The sequence below is a fragment of the Kryptolebias marmoratus genome, linkage group LG17, assembly GCF_001649575.2.
Source record: "Kryptolebias marmoratus isolate JLee-2015 linkage group LG17, ASM164957v2, whole genome shotgun sequence".
Taxonomy (NCBI): Eukaryota; Metazoa; Chordata; class Actinopteri; order Cyprinodontiformes; family Rivulidae; genus Kryptolebias; species Kryptolebias marmoratus.
In genome coordinates, this window is record NC_051446.1 from 12,197,824 (window position 1) to 12,219,508 (window position 21,685).

General features: G+C 41.0%; 1 protein-coding gene across 1 annotated transcript; it reads right to left on the reverse strand.

Moving 5' to 3' along the window:
- Positions 1–13,240: 13,240 nt before the first annotated feature.
- On the reverse strand, positions 13,241–16,450 carry LOC108237086 (NADPH oxidase organizer 1). The gene is made up of 8 exons (XM_017418287.3): positions 16,292–16,450; positions 16,118–16,198; positions 15,930–16,002; positions 15,620–15,803; positions 15,321–15,523; positions 15,066–15,170; positions 14,806–14,923; positions 13,241–14,632 (listed from the first exon to the last, which is right to left on the reverse strand). Exons 1-8 carry the CDS (start codon positions 16,364–16,366, stop codon positions 13,948–13,950), a joined length of 1,524 nt encoding a protein of 507 aa, XP_017273776.1. The 5' UTR covers positions 16,367–16,450; the 3' UTR covers positions 13,241–13,947.
- Positions 16,451–21,685: the final 5,235 nt, after the last annotated feature.

A 21,685-nucleotide genomic window follows, 5' to 3' on the forward strand; every position in this document is an offset into this window, starting at 1 on the left:
ACCAAATTAAAGGCAACATCTTTTGAAATACATTGGTCAGATGTTTTTTTGGTTTATGTTTTAATCCATTAAATAAACTTTAATAGTTTTATTTTCGAGTTGTCACAAGCAGGAACATATAACAGAGTGTTTGACGTATAATTTGGATTATCTAATTTATTTCAGCTACTACGTGACAGACCCTGAGGTGGTTTCAGAAAACAAAAACAGCCAACGAATCGACTAAAAACAGGTGAAGAACCTCCGCCTGAAGCTCGGTGCATAAATAAATGTCACGTGGAAAAGCAGTGTGCTGATGTGTGGGAGGGTGTGTGAGCGTCCTCGCATGAGACTCTGTGGGAAACTGCTGAATTATTTGCAGCGCGCCTCATTAGAGAAGCGCTGTCTGAGAGTACAAATCAACTCCTGCAGAGAATGTAATCATTTCTAAGTGGAAATAATCTACAGTGAGAAAAAGTCATTTATAGTGAAATGAATTAAGTTACAACTAGATGGATGTCCAAGCCTTTGGACTGTTAAAACCTTGTGTCCAGCTTCAAATCCACTTCCAGTGTTGGCTCTGAATAAAAACCTAAATCTGTTATTTCAACCTTTATGTGACAGAGGCAAAGTAAAATTTACAGTGGCCGACAGGCTCAAATAAGCCGCAAACAACAAAAAAACAAATGCGCAAGAAAAACGTATTTTTGGGGGGAAAACCTTGAGACGTTCTAAGGGTTCTAGTTTTTCTTTCTGATCATCACATGTGTAAGTATTTTGGACATACCAGAATAGACAGTTTTCCAGACAGACTGGAGGGTTTGTGTTTATGGAAAATCAGGATGTCTGTGCTGGAGACTCTGCTGTCACTACTTTCTTCTTTGTTGGTCTTTGTGTTGTGTCTGTGCTGTCTTCTTGCCGAGTTCAAGTCCATGGAGCGCCGTTGTCCCTGTTCAGCAACTTTTGCCTGTTTGCACTGCTGCCTTATTCCTGTCTTGTTTTTTACTTTTGATATATTTGTACATTTTTGGACATAGGAATGAATATCACTATCATCACTTTTGACCCCTATCCAATTTAAATGTAAAAATGTGGTATATGCTGTGCTTTTTGATTTGGATCCAGATGAACACATGAGCTAAATTTTTGGGTTTAAATCTTAATTAAAAAATGTTTCTATCAGGACTCCAGTGACAGTTTATCTGTTTGTTACTGGAGTATTTCCACTAAGCCAATTACCTGTGTTATAACGTAACATAGTCAAGAAAATTAGCAATCATATTAATGCCTTTACTTCAGCGAAAGAGGGACATTGTGTTTTAGGTGGTCCATGTGTCCGTTTTTCACTGTAATGGCACAAAGTTGTGTAAAAACCCTTTTGATCACTAGGCAGCGCCAAAGCTTCAGAAACCAGCAGCTTCTCAAACACTTCCAGTGTTGTTTTCAGTTTCGCTTCAATTCTGGGAGCTAAAACTATCGCCACATCCATACCCTCCTCTCTAAAGGAAAGGCAAGTACATTGTAAAAGCAGTTAAAGATATCATTCATCACTTAGGTGCCACTAAAACTTAGCAATAGTTTCACCACACATTCTGTCAGAGCAAAAAACGAGAATTCAAATTCCCAGCAAAGCTGCTTCATGAAGCTTCATGAAGAATCAGAGACAGGGGCAGCCACAACTACAGTGGGTTGCAAAAGTATTCACCCCTTGTGTTTTGTTGCCTCACAACTTGGGATTCAAACTGATTTTCAATTTGATTGCACTTGTTAAATCTACCTTAAACACTGGTGGAGGAAATTTTGCTTCGAGTCATTCAAGCAATCTAAAACTGAAAAGTGGTTCATGTTTATGAGTTTACACCCTTTGCCTTAAGGCGCCCCCTCAAATTTATTTTCAGAAGCCACATATTTAGTTGAATAAGATCCACTTGTGGGCGAGCCAAGTGTGAAATTATTTACGCTTGTTCTGATAGCCCCCAGAGTAAACGTCAGTGCAACAGCTCAGAGTGTGGCAGAATAACGTGACGTGGCTCTGCAGCTTCACTGCTTGGCAGTGTAGTGTGTAAGGTTGTTTTGAGTCAGTTGTTGAGTCCGTCTGTGTTTGTACTGATCTTTAAAGTCAACCTCCGTGTGGAAGAAAAAAAAGGGGGTCCAAGTTCACGCTACAAATCCCCCCCATGGGATTCAAAGCCACTCCAAAGGGCAACCATTTACAATTAACGGAATCAGTGTTGTCAGATATAGAATAATTATCGTATTTGTATGATAATTCTAGGGTCTATACCAGGAGGTGGGCAATCCTGGTTCTGGAGGGCCGCTAACCTGCACGTCTTACTTGTTTCTCTGCTCCAACAAACCTGATTTGAATCAGTAAGTGATTAACAGGCTTCTGTGGAACATGAAGAGGTAATTTAGCCACTGAATCAGGTGTGTTGTAGGAAGGAATAAAATAAAACGTACAGGATAGTGGCTCCTGAGGACCAGGATTGGCCACCTCTTGTCTATACCAAACGTGTCAAACTCTGTTCCTCGGGGGGCCGCTCTGCTGCATGTTTTAGACGTGTTCTTGCTTTAAATGGACTACTTGTGGACGTGCTTCTGGAGAACTTAATTAATTGGTGAGGAGGTAATTAAACCATCTGAATCAGGTGTGTTGGAGCAGAAAAATCCTAAACCTTCCAGGACAGCGGAGCCTTGAGGCCTGGATTTTGACATCCCTGGTCTATATGATATACGACTAATGGTTTTTAAAAAGCCCAAACGTTGGCATTTCCTTTCACTGCAGGAAACCTTGCTCTTATTGATGTGAACACCCAAATATCATTAGAAAAGTATCTAAAGGTCATAATATAAAACATTAAGGGTGTTGTCCAGTGACAAACAGGTAAGCAGCAGGAAAGCCAGTTTGAGGAGGGTGTGGAGGTGTTGCCTGGTATGACACCTCAGTGGAGAAACCCTCAGGTGTCACCTGGACTGACTCACTTACTACTGGTCAATCACACGTTGGGTGTAAAGCTTATGAAAGAAGCCGTTTTTCTCGTAAGTTTACAAAATGCACCAACAAAAGCACAGTAACCAACCAAACATGAGCGTTCAATCGAAACGCAAAATCTGAACTAACTAGAGTTAGTACAGCTGCCAAGTGCCAATCTGAGATAACCCTTTGAAACAATTTTCAATTTAGTCCAGGCTCAGCAATCTCATAATGAGTTTGCTTTATTTGATATTTTGATTGTCAGTCATAAGTAGGAACAGACTAATTAAGTCGTTGTTTTACAGGATGCTAACTAGCATTCTTCAAGGTGGGTTAAGCTGTACTGTAGCTGCTTAAGTGCTTAAATCTTTCACCCAGGTAAAACAAAAAGTTATAATTGATGAGGTATAACATGACTTAAGACAAGGAAACTTTAATTAAGGTATAAGTAACTTTGGACTCCTGTAAACTTTGTTTTAGTTTTTTGACTTTTACACATAAACTTAACCCTCCTGAAGCCCTCGTAACTGAAGAGAGTAAGAGAAACCCTTGTAACTTTGGGTCCATTTGACCCGAAGGCCACGGGAAAGGTAACAGAATAAAGCGGCTGCACCTGTTTGCTGTAGAAATCCTCTGTGGCTGGACTGATGCCCCAAATCTCTCCTTTTAGAGAAGAAAACTTTTTTTTTTCTTTCTGATGGGCAAAAGGCAACATAGAATCTTTTAATCACAACAGTCCTATTATTTTCCCTTCTGCTGCCAGCAGATTTGACCTCGTGTTCCCCCTAAAACAGGGGTGTCAAACTCCAGGCATCAAGGGCTGCAGTCCTGGGAGTTTTAGGTTTTCCTGTTCCAACACACCTGATTCAAATGGTTTAATTACCTCCTCACCAAATCATCAAGTTCTCCAGCAGCACGGCAACAAGTCATCCATTAAAACCAGGTGTTTTAAAGCAAGAACACATCTAAAACATGCAGGACAGCGGCTCCCGAGGAATGGAGTTTGACACCCCTGCCCTAAAAGGGTATGTGGCTGTTTGAACAAGAAGAAAGTGACATGAAGTTGCTTCACACAGTCAACGCTTCGCTGCTTGTATCCTTCACTAAAAAAAAGGTTAAATGCTTACAATAGGATGTTGCCAAATTGTCTTTCATACTAGTTAGATATTACAGAATATAATACTTTTACATGTGCTAATTGCAGTTTTTGCAGTATGTCACAAACAGAGGTGGGCTAAAGCAAGAGTCCAGTAGTTTTCCAAACTGGATCTTTTTTCTTTCCACGGCAGCTGGTGTCTATCTCCTGGACAGGTCACACGTCCATCACAAGGACACATGGAGACAAATGAGATAAACAAACATCCAAGCTCTGACTCACCTGCATTTTACAGTTACCAATTAACCTGACACGCATGTTTTTGGCCTGCGAGAGGAAACCGGATTACCCAGAAAAAACCCACATGTACACTGGGAGAACGTGCAAAGTTTTCTAGACCAGTCTCTGCCAGAGTAAAAAGCAAAAACAACAAAAAAATTAAATGTTCCAAAATGACCAGGTCAAAGTCCACACCTCAGTTCAAATGAAAACCTCTGCTATGATACACAGATCGTTGTAGACAACCAATGGGAGCGGTTTGGTCAAAAAGAAAATTCCCGTGGTTAGATGACCCAAGCTTGTAAAGATGCCCCTAAAGAAACCTGTTGTTGTAATTGCTGCAAAAGGTGGCTCTAAATAATTAACCCAAATATGTGTACAATTCCTTTTATATCCATTTACCTTCATTAACCTTTCACAATCATTGGCAACTTTAATCAAAGTGTAATGTGAGACGGAGATTACATGTTTCTTACCCAATAGTTAACGGGAGTGGTGTCAAGTTATATTACTGTAAATGCTGACTTCCAGGAAGCAGGAAGTCTAGCTCCAGGGCCTTTGTTTTACAACTCAGTGAGCTTTACTGGCCGGTTGCTGCACCTCATTGTTTTACACCACGTGTCAAAATCGAGGCCAAGGTGACATTTAAATATTATTAGTTCTGACCCGCCAGACTGGGACAGATCAAGTCTCTATTGCTTCTTATTTTGCTTAGTGAAGTCTTCCTGTGACAGTTATTTTGAAGCCAAGAAAACAAGTTTTATTTTCTCAGCAATCTTTGATTTTGGCGTGAACAAAGCAACAGAGAAAATCGAGTGGGACATCAAACTCTTGGTAATAAACCTTCAGCCAAGAAACGACATCTGACCGGAGTTAATGTGCATCAGAGTAACAGAGTCTGCTTTAATGTATGTCATATTTTTCTGTATTTTCTTGTGGTTTCAAAGTTAAATGTAGCTGTATGACTGGATTTTTTATTGTCATGAACTGGGTGGAAGGAGGCGAACCCTGAGCGCAGACTCATGGTGATAAAAAAACTCATTTATTTAGAAACAAAAGGCAAACCCAAAACAAAGGCTGACGTGGCAGCAAAATCTAAACTAAATTCAAAAAAACACTATCTAAACAAAACATGAACAGACCTGTGACAAGAGAAACCACTGGGAGACGAGAAAGCACGAGCAAACGGAAGGATGGCACATCAGGGAGGCAAAGAATGACAATGAACCAGCAGAGAAGTAGAGAATGTGACCGGGTATTAAAGGCAGAGGGTGATTAGTGGAAGTGGGCACAGGTGACATGATTATGGAGCTAGAGGCAGGTGTAGATGGGTGAGAAAAGGGAAGAGAGAGAGTGTGACTGAGGAGAAGTGAATGTTGGCTGAGGCACAGGGAAGAGACAAAACACAAACAATAAACTATAACTGAAACATGAAGACAAAAACATAATTCCAAAACTCAGATTCTAACATTTATGGCTTTTTAGCTGTTTTAATAGAGAGAAATTCATAAGAAGGCATCAGAAATGAAGGCTAATGATGTGTTCAACCTATATTTCTTTGTTAATTAAAATCTGTTTGCTCTAAATTCTATATAATATGTAACTGGTAAAATGTACTTAATATCTCTATATGAATGATTCGACATATTACATCTAAAACAAGGTTAATTTATGTGTTATTTCAATAGATATTGATCGAGACTGGCCCTTGGCTAGGACCAAATTTTTAATTTTGGTTCGCTCGTGTTATTGAGTTTGACTTTTACACTAATGATGTTCAAACTCTATAACCTTCATTTATACACTGGACTGAATAGTTGCAATTAAACAATAACAAAATCACTGAAACAGTGAACCTTTTGCTGTAAAATACTCAAGAAATGAGCAAAATTAAAGCATAACCTGTGTATGAATGCATGACGGGGCTTAACAATGGCAGTTCAATAATAAAAGCGCCGTAAATTATTTTAACATTTTAAAATATTTTGCAGTGTGTGATCAAATCTGTACAATGGGATGGAAATGATGAGAAAAATCCCCATAATATAGTTTTTTTGCACATTTTTTTAATCCTAAAATTACTGCTCCATTTGCTTTTATTGTGGTTGAGCAATAAAAAAAGAAAATAAAAAAGTGCACATAATGAGATCAAGTACCTGTCTGTTTGGTCTCTTTGGTCTTATCAAGCCTATTAGTCACTCAAGCAAAAGGAAAACTATGCAGTTTTTTTAAGGAAGTACAGTACATGAAGTCACTGCCTTCCAAGTAAACTTTTTCATCAGTTCATCGGACAGTAACTGGACGTCTGCCAGTAAAGCTGGTTTTATGTAATCAAATGTGAAAATGTTTTAATGCTGAATATATGAGCACACCTCTTAGAATATTGCTTTAAATATTAGTCATTTAAAATCACCAGACATATGTGAATAACAAACATTTTTACTGGAACATTTAAAAATAATAGACTTGTTATAAAGTGTTCCCTTTCCTTTACAGAGCATTTTCAAATAAAACTTATCACACTTCCCTGTGTGTCTAGTTACTGTGAGTACTGTAAAATGAACACACAGGACTGTTTCAGTCCTCAAACTGGTCTGATGAGACCAATAATGTGTGTCTGAAGGTCATATATTCCCATCAGTGTAACACCTGTGAGTAATAAGTCACCTCAGGTTTCCTCATATTTGATCACGAAGCCTTTGACGGTAAATGACCCTCCTTAAGTAAGCACCGAAGTTCAACGACACATGGCAAAGCTGATTAACATTTTACCTACTTTTTTTCCTGCAAAGAAATGTTGGAATACCTGCAGCTTTTTGAAACTGAAAAAGCTTCTTGCGGAAACCGAATATTGTTAATTAAGGTTGTAGTTGGGAAGCACTGGGACATTTTTTCAAACTCAATAATGTGCGTGTTTTTGGTCTGTGGGAGGAAAAACCGGAGTGTCAGGAAAAAGCCCACACAGAAAGGCCTGCAGCTTAGATTCAAACTGCAAACCTTCTCGCTGCGACACTGCGTCCAAACCAAAGTTCACTAATTTATGTGAGAACTGTTATGACCTATTTCTTCAATTTAAAGTAAGTGAGCCTGGGAGGTTAAGCAAAAAGTAGGTGACGCTGTCAGCCACACACTTTAATAAAGGTGTAGACGATAAGCACCAAAATGAGTTGGAGCTGTTGGTAAAAAGCCTAGTTGCTTAATACCTGCTTATCGTAGAACAAAGCTCATAAAACTCAAAATACAAACATAAAACTGAGACACACGTCGATAATTCCTCTTTGATAAACTTATTGGTACTTTGTTCCCAGAAGGCTTAGAATACAATGAATAGTCATGGTCTAGACGTCAAGAAACTTGAGGGAACTGAACAAAGTAATTATTTATTTCCACAAGTTAACCAAGTTCATTTCGTAGATAAGATATGAGCCTCTTTGGCGTGACTGCACTTTCCTTGGTTATTGAGTGGACAGCTATTAATTGCTTATCAACCTCATGTAGATTTCTTTGTATACCCAATTCAAAAACCCAGCAAACTTCAGATTCTTCTCAGTATCATCATCCTCCTGGAAAAAGGAATCCCAGTGTCAAATTCTAATTGTGCATTATGGTAATATCAATGTATTTTTGAGTTGCAGGTGAAATCTTTGCCCTGTTTGTGTGACTTCTGCCCCACCTTCACACTGGATGATACTCTCCACAATGTACAAGACCTACCACAATAAGGCTGAATCAGATACAATTTAGAAGACCTCCATCAATTTGAAGGCAGTCATGCTTTTAGTACTCACCAAATAGATCTTTCCTGCATTCTTTACATCCCTGGGATGTTATCTTGCTCTCTAATTATGCTCTATATGTCACTAGGCATACTTACATATTTACGTCAATACTACCAGTTACGGCAACAACCTCCCCACGTTCCAGACCCCACCCTTGCACAGCTCTAGGACTGAATGTCAGAATGCAGCTGCATGCTTGCACACCATGATCTAGGTGGTTTCCTTGACCTTTATCCTGATTGCAGTTACAGCCTAAGCTTGAGCACGGCCAGTCCTTCGAAGTATTGATGACTAAGCCACGTTGGTGAGCGAGTTAGGCCTGGAACCTCTGCCGCCATGCTCCCCTACTCTCCACCCAGGACGTCAGTATGCTGCCACAACATCGACGGACCACCATAACCTCGATATGGCAGTTCTGTTCATGCTCAAACCCCTCTGTAATCTACCACATTCTCACATGTAAATGGGAGCCTTAATACATGACTTTATCAAGTCCCTGCAAAGACTATTCATGTTCTGACTGATTATCTGCTGCATCACAGATGTCATCAAGTGTGAAAGGGGGCCTAAAGGAAAAATATAGTTCACAAGAACCTGTAGCCTCTGAGGTCTACACTTTATCTCTGCAGAGCTATACGCCAAGGCAAAGCCAAACATTCAGATTTATTTAGAAAGAAATGTAAAAAACAGTACACATGAAAAAAAAACAAGCACCGTTTCAAATCATCACCTACATTTTGGAAATTTGTTGTTTGCTTTTGCAGATGGAAACAGACGTGCAGCCAAACTGGGCAGATCTGGTGAGTGATATACTGCACCCATGGCTGAACAAAGAGATTTTATCTCATGTTGACAGGATTGACAGGGAAATGCTGCCAAATAAGCACACGGATGTCCTCAAAACGGAATTTCTGAATGATGCAACAGCCTTACAGTGTTCAAAAACAGCCCTCACACCCAACGCTGATGATGGGTGTGAATGTTTCCTGAAAGGTGAGCTCGACCAAATCAATTCGCCGGTGTCCAGATGCAAAAAAACAAGGAGGAATTTCCCAGTCAGGCACGTACACCGCATGGCATGCTTTAACCAAACAAGACCTCATTTTGCAGCATGTCTGTCTGAGGAGGGAAACAATGAGGGAAGCGAGGTGTGTGGACATGCAGCTGACCTCTTTCTGAAGACATTTCCAAAACTCTTTCAAGTAAAATGCATGCACTGTTCTTTAAAGCACTTTTCTGCGACAGGCCAGAGTCGAGGTGTTGACTGTTGGATAATGCTTCAGAGATTTTAGGCTCGCAACACATTTCAAACAACATTGTGACTTTGTAACGATGCTGTTCCTTCTCCTAACACTTCAAATATATTCTGGTCTTGAGGCTACAACCCAGGCAAAACATTGGACACAGTTGGCATAAGCTGAAGTCCAATTTTCTCTTATGTCAGACTTCTAATGCTCATACTAAAGAGTTTCATCATACGGGCACCTCCGCCACATATTTGCTCCCAATACGATCTCATGTTTCACCCTCCACATGTTGAAATTTTGTACTTTGTGAGTATACAGTAGATGCCTGACATGCAGGCAGATTTTGCAAATGCTTCCGCCCACAGGTGAACAAAAAGATATGTCTTGGTGACACACACATAAGAAGAAAGCGCAGCCAAAACCCTTGACTTAGACGTCTGGTTTTACTACGCGGAGTGATGCAACGGTGTTGTTTTGTCTTCGGCACGTCATTCAGTGTCAGGCGACCGAGACAGTCAGAGGGTGGACCGACATCAGCCCTTTTCTGTGAGACTTTCCCAAACTGAGTCAAAACCAAGAATGTTCACAGAACATCAGGTTGATTTCTGGGTCATATTTAAAACAGGAAATGAGACGACATCCCGCTCCTCTTTAACGCCATGTACGTCCATGTTTACATTTTAGGCCCGCAAAACTCTTTGGACAAGTTATTTACTAATTTTTGATGTTCCCATTCTTTTTCACAGCTCTTCTGGAAATGGAAACATTAACCCTTGACCTATTTTATGTAATACTTTGTCCAGTTCTTTCTGTAAACACAACTTAATCGATCAAGGTGAAATTAACAATCCAGTTGTCTGTAATTAAAATAGAAAGCAAAGAATGTTTTTTTTTGTTTGTTTTTCTTTTTCAATACACTGTTTTAGCCCTTTCTGATTTGGGGGTTTTGTGGGTTACTTTTGTTTTATTATCTCATTCATGCCAAATTTTTGTGAATATGACACTATGCTTTGGTATTATTGTTGTGCAGACGGACCGTTCCCTAAAGAGACAGGGTGATCCACAGATCTGTGAACGGTTTACATATATAAGTGCATCCACAGATGTCTGAATGTTTCCATTTTTTTTAATGGCCCAATTTCTTAGTTTAAACATTTGATATGTTTACTATGTTTAATTGTGAATAGAATATAGGTTTATGAGATTTGCAAATCATTACAATTTCTTTTTTTTTTTTTTACATTTTATATAACGTCCAAACTTTTTTCGGTATTGGGGTTGTAATATACAGAAAATCTTTCATGCTTAAAACTCCTAAATTGTGGGCTACAGTAAGCTGGTTATAGCAGCTGCTGCTGGCTTCATTTTCCTACTTGGCAATTGATTAGATGTGTACAGGAAAAATTGAAAAAAGTGGCCAATTTAGGCTGATTAAAATTGGTCCACCTCTAATTCCTCACCTTCTCCCATCCCACCAGTTCCATTCCTCGTCCTTTATCCTTACTTTTTCTCATCCAAGTCATCCTTTTTCATCCGTTTAACTTATTTTAGAGTTTAGAGAGCTATAAGGAGCAGACCCACATTGCCAGATTCAAATCCATGTCCATGTGTTTTTGTTCAGTACTTTATATTGTCTCATCGCGTCATCCCTGCTTTATCCCTTTCAACATCCACTTATCCATGTGGGGGGCGGTCCTAAGCTGACCAGGATGCTTGCCCAGAGAGATAGTCTTCTTCTTCCTAGCCGCCAACCATGAGAGTCCTCAGATGAGATTCAACCTTCAGATCGAATCGACCTCTCTTTCTCAATTCCTTAACTTTAAATAAACCCGTAAACTCATTTTGTTGTGGCACGGTTCCCTGCTAATGAACCATCATTTGTTTTCTATACCCACTTGATCCTTTTCCAGGGTCACAGAGACCTGGTGTGTCTTTCCAGGTGGAGTAAACCCTAGACAAGTCGCCAGTCCATCAAGGAGCCACAGAGACATGCAACCACGAGCACACACTCACACACACACAAGTTAAAATCTTTAATTAACCTAGCTTCAGTGTTTTAGGACTCTAGGAAATCAGAATACCATGAGAAAGCCCATCTATGCACAGTGCAAACTCCATGCAACCCAGAGGAAATGGTGCCAGCCAACAGTTCCACAATGCAGCACCTATTATGCAACGAAAAATTATTTTATTTACAAACGTAAACAACCCGCAGCTTAGAAACTCTGGGCTGTTTTTCAGGTTAGCTGTGTAAATCGTCTTTGAGACTTTGAACAAACAAGCGCCACAGGCGTGTTGGGTCACAGTAATTGTACGCAGTAAACAAGGCTTGTCAACAACTCTAATGGTTCATTGTATGCAAATCTTAGGAATGTTTTGCCGCTGCGCCTCGGGCTCAGCCTGCATACAATCACAGTGGGTCACTTTTGTTTCATTTTGTTACGTCTCATTGTTCTGGGTTCATTTCTCAGTAATGGAAGGGGTGGTGCTAGGGTTGTTTTTTTCCTCCGCCAAGGAGGTTATTCTGTGTCTGTGCACAAGATTATTTGAAAAGTTATGAACGGATTTTCATGAAATCATCAGGAAACATCAAACACGGTATAAGGAACAAATGATTCGATTTTGTGGCAATTCAGGAACTCTTTAAAGAAACTGACATAATAAAGATCCCTATAACTAGTAGTAATCTAAGCGGACAGTGACCCTGTGGCCTTGGTGGAGGTTTGAGCTCGCTGAGTGCCTCTAGTCCGACCTGAAATGATGCAAGGTTGAAAAGAAAAACAAAAGTTTCATAAGTAAAGGTGTGTGGGTTCATTGAAAAATACTTTTCATGACTAGTCACCACAAACACTTATTGTTGTGAAACTTCCTTAAACCAAAGGACATTGTCCTCCAAAGTCTCGCCAGTGAATATGGGGCTTGAAATCCAATCCTCTTGCCTTTATGTCTGTACCAGGAATTTAAAATAATGAGGAAGCTGAAAGTTTGTTATTTAAGAAAGTAAAGGAAATAACTTCACCAACTGTGCCACTTCTGCTGTGACATCTACTTGAGCAGCCTAAGGACTGTTTGTTACCCAGGATGTTGTTTGACCTATCTCTGTCACCACTTTGACTAACTCCCTCCACCTCAAGAAGTTTGAGTCATTCGACTGTCCCAGTCCGTTCTGATGTAGGGATGCACTTCCTTACTGTAAATCAAACCTCGGCTCTAGTTGATTTCCTTCTGCCCAGGTCAGTTCTCAAACTGTCTGGTAGCTACTAGATATTTTGACTTTTTTTTTTTTGAAGTGGAATTCTTCAGAAAGGGTCTGAATATTTATCTTGCCTGTTTAAATAAGCTCAACTAAGGAGCTAACGGCTCATATGTTACAAAGTGATGCAGTTATGTTTTATTTGAAAAAAGGTTGCAGCTGAAACCTTTAAAAAAAATCTTGCAGCGACTGGTTTTGATGCTTGACATGACAAAATATGTTAGTAGTTTTTTGGGTATTTTACTGCATAATTAAAGAAGTGACTCAAAGATGAAATTTCTTCTTATTATTATGTTCATATCTTTTTTGTTTTTAAAGACCCACAGCAAAGTTAACATTTGGATGAACATAACCTTTAAAATTGAACATTTACAAAGTGGCTTTAAAGCATAAATCTGTGTTTTAGTGTCAAGAAAACATATTCTGTTCAGCTTTAATTGTGAATAATTGTTTATGTTCTTGAAAAAAAATTGCACTATTCTGTTTGATTTTTACACATTGTTTTTTGGGCAACCTCCCCCCCTCCCTCCAAAATGCCCCTTAGGATGTTAAAAGATTTCCTTTTGAAAAGTTCTTAATGGAAACTATGCCTGAAAAAGTTTTGCGCACAGAAACATACACCACATCCAACACTTCAGTTAAGATTTGAATTTATTGAACTGATTGACCATCACGTAAAGACACATCTCAAACAAGCTGTAATGCAGAACACAAACAAAGGTTTGATAACATATTTTCAAAGTAGAACAGAACAGAACGGTTATTAATTGGGTGACGGCAGCTTGTTTACCATCGGGGGGCAGTGCCCACCACTGCTGCATCACAAGAAACTGTTTAAACACAGAATACAAATGTAAAATGTACTATAAGACACAGTACAACAGGAAATAAAGGTACTATAAATGACAAGCAAACAACAACAAAAAAATCATTCAAATATGAATCTATTTCCTTAAAGAGATGTTAAAATCAAAGATAATATAATATACATTATATTTATAACATCCTATATTCCCATTAAAGCTACCTTCATTTGTTGCTATAACATGAGAATCCTACATTTCCTCCATCCCAAAGTTTTTCATGCTTCACTGAAGCTATGCTTTTAAAATGTAAACTTAAGATGCCAAAGCTCATTAAAAAAAAAATGAACATCAGTAGACATTGCTTGTGTTTTTACTTTTTCTATGCTTCTCTCTTTTAAACATCATAATAAATCTAAGACTGACTGAGTACTTCAGCCTGTTATATATTAGAAGGTGCATATGTGGGATTTTAATTGGTTTAAAGAATAATAAAAAAAAAAGACTGTTTGTTGAACAGCACTGGTTCTGGTTTCCCTAACGGCTGTAAATGGGCTGTGGCCGATTCTGAAGGAGGGTCTTGTTGACCATGGCGGCCTTGCGTGTCATGGAGGTGCAGCGGGTCAGGATCTCTTCGGTCTTGGGTCTGGGGGGAACTCGTGGCGCGGCTGGGGCCGCCTCGCTCTTGGTGGACCTGGCAGATTCAGTGCTCTCGGTGCTGGGGCTGGAGGCGGTGCTGGTGTTAGAACTGCGGCGGACAGAGAGACTCAGATCGGGGATGCTGGCTGAGCTGGGACTGAGGTCGGGCTGCTCAGGGCTGACGGGACTGCCCTCGGGGCTGACGGGACTGCTCTTGGGGCTCTGTGGCTCCGCTTTTAAACTCAAGGAGGAATCGCTGCTGGAGGACAGGTTGGAGAAGATGGAGTCGGTGCTGCCTGATGCGGCGCCGCCCCTCTCTGACTGTGTCTGCAGCAGAGCATCGGAGAGGACATCTAGGGACTGAGCCCTTTGGAAGCGAGCTGGGATGCTGGGACCCTCAGAGACTTGTTGGAAACTGTTTTCTTCGCTGCTTCTTGGTGGAAAAGAAACCTGGGGTTCTCTGCTGGTTGCCAGGTTTAGGGAGGAACTGTGCATCTTCCTGTGCAGGCCATGGAAACCCGCCCGTGGGTTGTTGTATGGCTGCAGGTACATCGATGGGATGTAACCAACTTTGCCATTGAACCTGAGGGGAAGATTGCAGGAAAAAGTTTAATAGATGTATTCAGTGTTCAATTTCAGGTTATGAATTAACAGAAAACAACTATGAAATAGACAATAATCTGTTTGTGGCATTTGTATACAAACAAAAAGCCAACGTGTTCATGAAAACTTCAAATATAGACGAGATATTGATACCTGATGAGCCACCAGCCGTCTTCGGACTTCCTGAGCACGTCCACCACGGAGCCAATGGATACAGACACCTCATCCACTTTCTTGGTAGAGTAATTCTTCACGGCGCAGTACAGAGAACCTGAACATAACAGAACACCTTCATTAACAACACATTTAAGCAGCTCTACAGATGAAACTGAGGAAACAGAGATCCCTAGTGCTGAAATTTGGAACTACTAGACTTCACAGTTCACTCTGTACACGGAAAAAGAATATCTTACCTCCCACGTATCCATCGTCATCCTCCTCCTCTCCATCCAGGACCTCCAGGTAGGGAGCAGGAAACCAAGCCAGCTTCTTGCTCTCGTTCTCCACCAGCCACCAACCTGCACAACAAAAAACACCAGGGAATGAGCATGAAGCCGGACAAAGGTCTGCTGTGTTTGTTTATCTGTTTAGATCCAACAACACCACAATATATTTTTTGGGATTTTTTTGTATTTTCAGGAAGAAGCTGATAAAGCTGAAGCACTGACCTGCGGGGTCTTTGATCAGGACGTCCAGCTTCTCGTCTACGGCGACCTTAAACGGCCTGTTTTTGGTGTCCTTGGTCTCGTAAGACGCCACGCAGCGGTACGTCTGGGTGACAAACGGGTGGGTGACGTTCCCCACAGAGTGGCGAGCACCGCCGTTCCCGTGTTCTTTGTCCGTCAGGTCATCGGTCATCATGATCATGACACTGTATGTCAGAGACAAGAAATGGTTGGTTTTTAAAAAAACGACTCAAGAACACAGAGCGGTGCCATGAGAGTTCCTGCGGTGCTGTGAAACTCACGTGTTCTTGGTGAAGTCCGTCTGCAGGTCGTGGTCCTTGGGGGTGAAAAAGCGCGTGACCTCTGAACTCTGCGTCACAGTGGGGTCACAGTTGAGAAGCTTGGCGCAGTAACTCTCCAGGAACTTCATTTGCCTGACCGACTTCTTGGATCCTTTCTGCTGGAGGCTGCTCCTTCTGGCCTTTCCTGGAGAAGGAACAAGGAAGAGTTTATTACAGCTGAAGTCACATTTTACGGTCTGTGCATGACTGTGAATATTAACATCCTTGTTGGACATTTGTTCATGTAACCAACCAGATAAAATGATCTTACCGTTGAATTTCGGGATCATTCTGTCGTTTTTGCGAAAAGGTTTAAAGTTAGGAAACTTCTTTTTTAATTCCCTCTGTAAAACAAACAAACCAAAAAAAGACAGATTAGGACTTCTATCTATTGCTACAACCAAGTGTAAATAAAGCTGATGATAGATTAGATTAGATTAGATTTGGTGTTTTTCTTACATGAAACTTCCTGAAGTCGGGGAAGGATCTGTAGATGATCACCTCCGCTTCATCAGACCACAGGACAGACACCATGAACATCTGTGAGGGTGGCGAAACAAATTAATTCACTTTACCATCAAAACGTAACAAATATGAAGACAAGAAATATAAATGTGAATGCCGTGGACTCACCTTGAGTTTCGGCTTGTCCCTGCGGACTCCTCCGATGATGCGGGCACTAAGAACAAATCGCTGATCTGCGGACATCTTGCTTGGCTCCTCCAGGTAGTGGACTGAGTCTCTGCTTATCTGATCTCAGATCTCCTGCTCGCTGCTACTACAAGCCCGGGCTGGAGCTCCTTTTATAGCTCCTGCTGGCCCTGAAAGGAGGAGGAGTTTGGCAAACGCTCAGAGGGAGGAGAAGGATGCAAGCATCCCTACAGGGTGTGGGCGCAGCATCAGAACCGCACATGTCAAAAGGGTTGATGTGGAAAAAATGCTGTAAAGCTTGTAACAGATAATTTTATTGAAAACAACATGTTCTACTCACGGAGCAGTTATTAGAAAAAAAAAAGAGGCTCCAATAATTTGCCTTATAGTTGGCTGAACTGTGTTCTAAAATCGGAGAATCGTTAGGTAACTTAGCTGTTACGATTTTATTTTTTTTTAAAACGTATTTTTAACTGCTTGATATTTCGAGAAATAACACAGGAAGCTGTTACTAAACTTGGCAACTTGTCTCGCTTGAGAAAAATCGTTATAAAAATAGATGTAGAAAAAGAAAAATCCCCAAAGCAGGAACTCATTCCTGTTTGTCCACCTCATGTTAACCATCGTCTCTTGCATCCTTGGCTGTCATAAAAAAAAATTAAAATGTTTTATGCACGTGTAGCCACCTCACGCTTGTCATCTGAATGCAATAAAACTTATCAGGAATATGAGCACGGACTTATGTCAGTGTGTGTGTGTGTGTGTGTGTGTGTGTGTGCGGTAAGACTGGCAGAAGAGTTTAAGGTGTGTTCCTGCACAGGTGTTTCTTCAAAGTGAGGCTTTTTGGGGGGGGCAGGTGAGGGGGTTATCCCAACTATTTAGCTGCTGAACGTGAGCGTGGAGTCCCTGTTATGAAGGAATGCCAGCATTTGATCTCTCTCTCACACACACAGAGCACGTGCTGCGGCGGTAAAAGGTCAGGAATGACCACAGAGGACGTCAACACCTGAGTGTAAAACGCCACACGAGCTCTCCAACAGAGAGCCACTTCTGAGCACCGTGACTCGGAGGTTTCGGACATCTGCTCGAGGCACATGGCGAGGCACATGGCGAGGTAACGGCGCAACCTGACCTGAAGGTTTGTGCAAAAACACGCTTTTTGTTTTTTTCTTCGGCTCTTCCAAGCAAACCTCCCTATAAACGGGGGGGGGGGCCTTGTTAAATCCGAATCGACCAGAATTATCGCACACGAGCACATTTGTTACATGGCAGCGCGCATTACAGCTGAGAAAATGGGAAACAAAGCCGAGCAAATCGAGATCCGTTATACGTTTGCTGTCTTGTTTTTTGCGTTGTTCTGCAACTAATAAAAAGTGACGTGATTTTCAGATAAAAAGCTAACCTTGATTGTATTTTTTTTCTTCAAAGTTCACTCCAAATGAACAAATGAAAGCCATGCACCTTTCATTTGTTCATTTGTGTTAATGCTCTTTTTTCAGATCTTGCTGCCCCACAAACCCAAACCATTATTAGCCCACCTACGTGCCAAAGACATAGAGACGTGGCCTTTTCCTTAAACATGACCAGACGGCTTTGGAGTATTCCTCTAAACTTCGCATCTTAAGTGCAAAGAGCAGAGAAGGCCTTCATCATTTGCCATAAGACTTTTTGAGCAAACTGAAGCGACTTGAAAAACGATCGACAGTTTCATCACCGTCACATCTCTTCAGAACATAGAACAGTTTGTTGTTCAGTGGTAGATGTTATTTCCCATCAGACAGTACGAACATGAGACGTTCAGGAATGTCAGCTCTTCCTGTAAATAATTTTCAAAAGACTCCAAGCAGCGATTGCTCATCGCTGTCATCAAACCTGAAAACAAAAGCAGAGGCCATCAATTCTCAAGAAGTCAATCCAGGTGGAAGTTGTTTTCGTTTCCTAAAACTGGGCAGAAACTCGCGTCGCAAAGTAGGCGTAGGGTGCAAACAGCTGGTCGGGTCAGCATGCTACCTTTATTTTGTATCAGGCAGACAAAGTTTATCAGATTTGTGTCGGTTTGTGAAATCTGATGTGGGCTGAGCCTCACAATAAAGCCTTTGTTGAAGTTACCGTGAAAGTGGAAAAATTGGCGGTATCTTAGATTTGAGCTTTCATTTTCCTTCTTACACTCATAAGAACACAAAGATACCAAAACATTTCAGCTCATCTGATTCTTTCTGAGTAAAATATCCCAAATTATTAACTCTCAGCCTGTCTTAAACAGGAGGGTCTTTGTGATTGCAGCCCTGGTCATGTTACTTTCTTGTTTGGTTTTTTTATTTTTTATGGTGGCACTTGAAATTTTACATGAAGGAAGTAAACAAAACTTGCGGACGTGACCGGAAGTTTGCGACTGGAATATTTCTTCAGGGTGTAAATCATAAGGAGGTGTAAAAAAAATGTTAATAGTTCCTCATAACAAAAGGGATAAAGCAACACAAAAGGTATGTCATGCAGAAAGCAACACGCCTTGTTTTCAGCTTTTGGAAAAGCATAAGAGGTTGTTAAAATATGTGAAGTGCCTGTGAAACGTATTTTTACAGTTTTATTGCTGTCATGAATCCATTGTGGACAATATAAATCGTCCATTTTGACAAAAACAAAAGAAAACAAAAAAAAACCCAAAGTGAAATCAAATAAGTGATTGAATAAATATCCCCCCACACCTTTAAAAAGACTGTCCTAATTCATTTAAGAGACAAGATTATTGAAAAGTACAAGTCAGGGGATAGACTCATAAGGATGTCCAAGGCCCTAAACACCCCCAGGAGTTCTGTTCAATCCATCATCAGGAGGTGGAAGGAATATGGGACATGTGTAAATCTACCAAGAGCAGGATGTCCTCATAGGCTGTGTAGAAGGAGAATAATGGGAGAGAGACCACCAAGACCCCTGGGAGGACTGAAGGAGGTCCAAGCATCAGCAGGTGAGATGGAAGAGCCCGTACATACAGATTTTCCCTTTATTTAGCTGTGTTCATTTTACCCTCTGTCTTTACAAACCTTCCAGGAGCGGCTGCCGAGAAGCACTTGACCATGGAGTCTTCCACAGGCCATTTGGCAAACTCTAGTCGAGATTTGGAACCCACTGTTGATGAGGTGAGGAGCTGCAGCTCTTTGAGAGTTCTCAAATCTAATTTGAAAAAAATGTTAAAAACTGCTCAAGTATGTAAATAATGCCTGTATAACTGTGTGTGTGCCAGTGATTAAGTCCGTACGTGTGTGTGTTTGTGTATTGTAATTAGAAAGCAACTTATAGTGCTGTATTTTCTGTCTTATTTTATTATTGCATTGTGTATCCATTTTTGTAACTGGTAAATGGCCTGCACTTGTATAACGCTTTATCTAGTCCAAGCGCTTTACACTACAAACTGTCCTAATTCATTTAAGATACAAGATTATTGAAAAGTACAAGTCAGGGGATAGATACAGAAGGATGTCCAAGGCCTTAAACATCCACAGTAATTCTGTTCAGTCCTACAAACAGTCATTCAACCCTAACATTCACACACTGATGGTAAGCTACATTGTAGCCACAGCTGCCAGAAGTGAGGCTGTCATCACACCGGTGCCACCGAGCCCTCTGACCACCACCAGTAGGCAAGGCAGGTGAAGTGTCTTACCCAAGGACACAACAGCTGAGACTGCCAGAGCAAGGCTCGAACCAGCAACCCTCCGGTTACAGGACGAACCCTTACCTCCTGAGCCACTGCCATGTAACTTGTCAAGAAACTGCAGATGCGAATTAGCTTTTTGCTATAATCTGGTACGGCACATCAAATGGTGACATTCATGTTTGAGATGTACATTGTCCATTTGTAAAATAAAGTTCACATCACATTTAATCAGATTTTTCTCTTCACCACTCTCCCGTAAAGCTCAGTCTGGTGAAGAACTCGGGCAACCGCTGTTGTATGTACGATGTTTAGGGTCTTGAAAATCCTTTTGGATCCGACCCCTGACTTGCACTTTTCAATAAACGCAAAAAGGAGAACAGTGAGAGAGGCCACCAAGATCCCCCCCCCCATGAGGATCCTGAACAACTGTTGTCCCAGGTTCTTCACCAGTCTGAGCTTCTTCGGGCGAGTGGCCTCTGTTGGAGGCGACTCGTATTAAATCTCGACTGGCGTTTGGCAAACACGTGAAAGACCGCATGGCCAAGTGCTTCTTGGCAGCCGGCCCTGGAAGGCTTCCAAAACTAGAGGGCATAATGAAACTGAAGCTTGTTCATGCTCCATAAGATGACAGAATGAGTAAGTCTACGCAGTGCCAGGAACTCAGATAATATGCAGGTAGCATGGCACCCAGTTCGTTTACATTTATTGTGTTCTGTGTGACAACTGCAGAGAATGACCCGCCCTGAAAATACAATAGGCAATGATGAAATGACTCATATGTAGCTCCACAAACTCCTCTTCAGAGTTCATTTTGTTACCAGCCTTCCTGGTACTTTCCACATTCCACAGATCCAATTTTACGTCCTTTTTACGACGGCGACACATCAGCTTTAGCAATCCAATAGACACGTACTGCATCACTTCCAAGATCTCTCCAGAAAATCTGACGAACATTCCCACATTTTTGACCTGGCAATGGATTTTTTAAAACCCCTGCAGGAAAAAAAGGAAACTCTAGAAAACTACGGGCACTGATTTTAAAAAACAAAACACTTCCTTTATGGGAAAACTTAGGGCTTAGTAAAAGAAAACAAAAAAAGAAAAAAACGGACGCTTCCAAATCAATTATTAACGTGTTGCATGAATAAGTAACGCAAATTGGATAAAACCACAGAGAAAACCTGTTTTTCATCCTGGTTCGAGGTTTTGCTCAACTTGAATGTGGTGGTTTCAAAATATCCAAAGAACAAAGGAAACTGTGCGTACAGATGCAAACATTGGCAATCTTTGAATGAGCTACTAACAGAATAATAACAGAATAAACTATGGTTGGAATGTATGGAAGGCGGCTGACCGATCTGGGATTTCCCAACAAAAAAAAAAGAGAAAAGTCAAAGACAAGATGTTCATTGAGACAAACAAGTCCAAAGGCCGACCGGAAATCATTTCACGCCATGAAACGAGCTTGGTTTCAAAGATCCTGTCACCAGAAGCTCCTTTAAGGGCAACGTGAAGCGTTTGTCGCATGGAAAGGAGCACATTGACTCTCACTATGTGAACATTCGAAGTATATGACAAATACTTGGGAAGCTTTTCATGTCAGTGTCATTTCAAGGGGACGGTGATGCTTGTGCACCTGCTGCTTTAAAGTGGTAAACGGCCTGCACTTGTATATATCGAGTCCGGGGACACCAAAGAGCTTTACACGACAATCAGTCATT